At 42.5% G+C, this 4,750-nt stretch overlaps 1 protein-coding gene across 1 annotated transcript in view; it reads right to left on the reverse strand.

Annotated features, from left to right (window-relative positions):
- Positions 1-4,538, reverse strand: part of NECAB3 (N-terminal EF-hand calcium binding protein 3) — a 100,547-nt gene extending 96,009 nt beyond the window's left edge. Inside the window, exons 1-2 of the mRNA XM_019539808.1 lie at positions 4,484-4,538; positions 3,946-4,054 (exon numbers count right to left, since the gene is read on the reverse strand). Coding sequence (XP_019395353.1) covers positions 3,946-4,054; positions 4,484-4,538 — 164 coding nt within the window. The remainder of the gene's footprint in view (positions 1-3,945; positions 4,055-4,483) is intronic.
- Between the last annotated feature and the right edge of the window lie 212 nt (positions 4,539-4,750).

The following is a 4,750-nucleotide window of genomic DNA, read 5'->3' on the forward strand; positions in this document are numbered from 1 at the left end:
CTACTTCACTGTAAGGGTGGCCAGAGCCTGGAATAGGCTTCCCAGAGAGGTGGTGCTCTCACCTTCCCTGGAAATCTTCAAGAGGAGACTGGATAGGCACCTGGCTGGGATCTTATGACCCCTCCCAGCCCCAGTGCTTATTCCTGCCCAGGGTTGCGGGTCGGACTCAATAATCTGTCTGGGTCCCTTCCGACTCATTGATTCTATGATTCTACATGTTTTATATAAATCATATTAAATGAAACAAAATTGAGGACCCCAACTTATAAATGTACAAAGCTGCTTCCTGAAAGAACCTCTGAAAGTACCTCAAATCTCTGGGTCCATTCTTGTGCCAAGGCTCTCCTTCATTCCCTCAATTTGCATTTCAGCCTATGGGAATCAAGAGTGTTTAGCACCCTGCAGGATTTAGGGCAAATCACCCATCTTTAAGTTTCATTTGGTCTCAATCCCTCTCCCATTACAATTATTTTGAATTTGAAATATTCTGTTTCACATACAAAATATTTCTCAGGCTCACATATCTCTGAGGTCAAGAAGGTATGATGGGCTACAGGGCCACATGGTCAAGGGATTGCTTCTTGAAAGGTATTCCACCAATATGTTTTTCTCCACAGTATAAATATTCTCTACAGTATAGCTTCCAAAGCAAAATCACATACATCACAGAAAATTTTAATTCGCATCAGAATTTTATTTTATTTTTCACTGAAGAAAACAAATATTTATTTAACCAAAACAAGGACTTTTTAAAAATAATAATAAAAATGGTTTTGGTTTATGTTTTATATTTTTAAAAGAAAAATATTTGCAGAGGATTTAGAAAGAATGACATTTTCCAAATTTTGCACACACAGTTCTCTCTTTCCCCTACTCCACTCCCCACTCCCACCTCCTTGCCTAGTCAAAATGGTCTGCTTTGAACAGCTGTAGTCAGGAGCAGCTCTGAAGAGACCTCACTTTGCAGAGCGGCTGAGAACAGCTAATTGGGATGCTGGACAGAAGCAATTCTGAAGAGGTTTTTGCTTCACAATGTCTCTGGGAACAGCTTGAACAGACAGGTGACTAAAGAGAAGAAATGATAAAGAAACCTCTGCATAGCAGTGGGTGGGGAATAGATGGGAGAGAAAAAAGATCAGAGATGAAGAGAACTTAGTTCCACTGGGAATAGCTGACACAGAGAGATAGTCAAAAGCGGTTCTAAAAGGCCTAGATCAAAGATAACTCCACATCCTGAGGTGTCCTCTATATGCAAAAGAACCAGCATTTAGAAAGCTCAGATGACTTACTGAATAAGAACTTTAGAAATATACATAGCTATTCCTACTTCATGAATACCTTTCCCAGATAGCACCTGGGTGTGAATCTTTTCACATTGCAGCCATTTAGCATCCCTGGGATAATGTTTCAGAAGACAGGTAGAAGATAGAAATGCAATTCCTCACCAGTGTTACACCACTGCACCTGTCCCATGGGCTGAGTCAATTCAGAACTCAAAAATGGGCAGTCACAATGGTTAGTGTGAGAAACCTCCTCCATGCCAACTAAAGAAACTATTTCACCTGGACACTCAGGATGCTTTACCCTCCCCTAAGCTGCCTCATCGAGTCTGATTATTTGGTGTACACATTACATATTATGGAAACTAGAGGTGGTAGCTTATAGATCATGTGGATGTAAAGGAAGAGTTGGCCTTCCTGGAGGACTACGTTACTGGTTAGATATACTGCTTTTCTCCTCTTCCCCTTTGATCTCATTTTCCTCACCATTTTCACCATTAAAATAGCAATGTTTTATCTCAATAGACTTTCATGGCAAGCTGTTTAATTTGTTCTTCATCTACTAAGATTATTTTGTGGTTTGTACTACTTTGTGGCAACACTTATGGGGGGGAAATCAACTTAGTACTTGCCACAGCGTTTGGTGGAAAATAAGAAGAGCTGTCCTTTACTCTGAAGACCTCACTGAGAACTTGGTGGATTCATCCTTGAGCATATGATAGAGACAACTTAAATGCTACAGGTCTTCAGTTAACTAACTGCTGAGATAGGCTCAGACCAACCCAGAATTTCTATGGTTATTCCTATTCCTCATGCTCTGAAAGTTGAGTCCAACCCAGATCAAAGGAACCATGCCATAACAGAAGCCATTTTAGAAGCAGTAACACCTCAGTCATAAGTGTAGCTCAGGAATGTTGTGTCCTGATGGCAGCAGCACATGCAGCAATGGCCGCAGGCCAACACAGGCAGGGCCAGGCTGGCAGCAGTGGCAGATGTTATTCTTGTGCCCTCCCTAAGTTGGTGCCCAGGGTTGGTGCCACACTCATTCCCCCTTAGTCATGCTACTGATCTCAGTGTTTCAGCCATGCTGAGCTGGAGCAAGGCTGTACAGCAGGTGTAAGGTGAAGTAGGCATCTCCCACCTTCCCACCTGCATTTGAATGGCTTGGCTTTCTCAAGACAGTGTGAGCAGCCCAGCCCCCTCCTGCTGCACCACCCCACCCCCCAGGAGCAGAGGCAGGAAGTAGAAATTGGAGCAGGGCAGGGGAGCCCACTGAACACAGTTGCCACAGCAGGAGCAACAGCAGAAGAGGGGTGGATGGCAATGGCAGCCATGCCAGGAACCCACAGGCCACATATGAACCTTTTGGGGGTGGACACATGTAGCCTGTCAGTTGGACAGCCCTGGTTTATACCTTCAGATATTCACTGATAAAATGCAAATGCTGCATCTTCCATTTAGGAACCAACTGGGGGAAAGTCTGCTGGAGATGTAGTGCAGAGGAAGAGCTGTCAAACTCCTGATGGAGAAATTGCTTTGGAGCTCAGTAGTCCACACTGATGCTCGGAAAAGATTTTAACAGACTCTCAGCCTCAGGTAAGTACAAACCCTGTGGTGACTAAACTGACACCAAACATGCAGGATCTATGCAGCCCCTGCAGGATGGCAGACACAGAAAGCCAGCAGATGGTCTAATCCAGCTACTACCACAGCAAAAAGATTGGTCTTGAAGTCAAGGTTACAGAAATGTAAATTTAGTCCTTTTCTTTGCAACAGACTTCCTATGCCACATGGGTAAGACAGTTGAGGCTAGAACTTTGGCTTCTAACTTGCCTATATTCATTCTTCCAAAGAATAGAGTAAGAGCTCATGCTTCTTTTACAACACTTCTACTGTCATCACGGTGTCAACACCTACTATTTATAAAATAGCTTATGAGACAGAGTGCTAATCCAGTACAACAGGATACCTAAGTTCAAGACTTCTCTCAGCCTGAGGAAGTTGAAAACTTGATTTCTCGCTACCTCCAATCAGCTTAGCTCACAGCCCACTGGTTTGGACTGCTTCCTGGGAGATAAGAGCTGTGAGTTTGAACTCCCTCAGATGGACGAGGCATTTAATGGGACTCTACTACTTCCTAGGTGAGTGCTTTAACCACTAGGCCTTAATATAGAAAGTGGGTAGTACAGCCATCTTAAAAAAATCCTCCAGAACTGTATTCTATAAGGAGCCCAATACTCTTGGTATGCATTCTCAGGGGCTGTGGCAGATTGCATCCTGGTTAGGGATATAGAACTGCTTACACTGGGGTAAGGCTGGGCATGTGTAGAAGCAGAACTCTAGCACCCAAGAGCTGTGCAGTCAGAAAGGGAGATGCCTAGTTAGCTCACATGCCTCTAGGTGTGGTGGCACATGAGCAGTACTTCCTGGATTTCAGTTTTGAACTCAGCTGAACTTCAGTTCTGACTTTTCTCCCAGTCCCCATATTTGTACCTCACAGTCAATGGATTTTAGTATCTGATGATTCCAATACGTGGATTTATTTCACCTTGGATATTTATTGCAGAGCATTTATTTGCACCTGTCTCCAAATATCATTTTATCTGGAGAAACTTAAATTTTAAGTCGTTTTGCATCCTCCTGTCAATGCCAGTGTCGTACTTACTCTGAGTGACTCCTGTCAATTCCACTGAATAACTCCCACAGCTCCTCAGAACTTAGGATTCCATCACCAAAATAGTTTTTAAACTCTTCAAATGACAGCTTTCCATCATCTGCATTTAAATGAGAGAAGAAAAATTATACATTATACATTTACAGTAGCATCACAGGCCTTGGTTCCACCCAGTAGAGTCTGTACTAGAAATGGGGGGTGATTGGGCATGGCCTGCATAAAAATTAGAGCTGAGAAATGTCACTGAAACCACATCCCACCAGAATGTGTCATGCTGTTGAAATAAAAACAAACTTGGCAAAACAGGAACAATTCGCCTGGAATTTGACTTCAGAACAAAAAAGGAAAAGAATTCTGATAATGTTTCAGTCTGTTCAGAATGAAAAATCCTGCGTTTTCATTTTGAAATGACTCTCCATTTGGAATCTTTTAAATTTTGTGTTATAATGTTGTAACAATTTTAAGTCGGATTTATGGAAGAAAATACTGGTATCCTACTTGATGCAATAAGATTTTTTGGCTTTCCTACCTGGAGAATTTTGGTGGGGTTTATTTAGAATTGGAAACAAGCCAGATTCTGCCATCTTGAAATCCTCTGTGAAACAGAACAGCCCTCCACTCTTGGCTCTGGGGGACACACAATATTTCAATGAATATTGGTCTGTTGCTGCTAAAGGCAAAATCCAGATCAGCCTCTTAGGCACCTCCAACATAGACTTCAACATGTCTAAATATTAAGTACTTATCCCCAGGAGAATGATTCAACAAAACAGGATTAGGGGCCAAGTCTCTCTAT

The sequence above is a fragment of the Crocodylus porosus genome, unplaced genomic scaffold (genome assembly GCF_001723895.1).
Source record: "Crocodylus porosus isolate Cpor-Errol unplaced genomic scaffold, CroPor_comp1, whole genome shotgun sequence".
Lineage (NCBI taxonomy): Eukaryota > Metazoa > Chordata > Crocodylia > Crocodylidae > Crocodylus > Crocodylus porosus.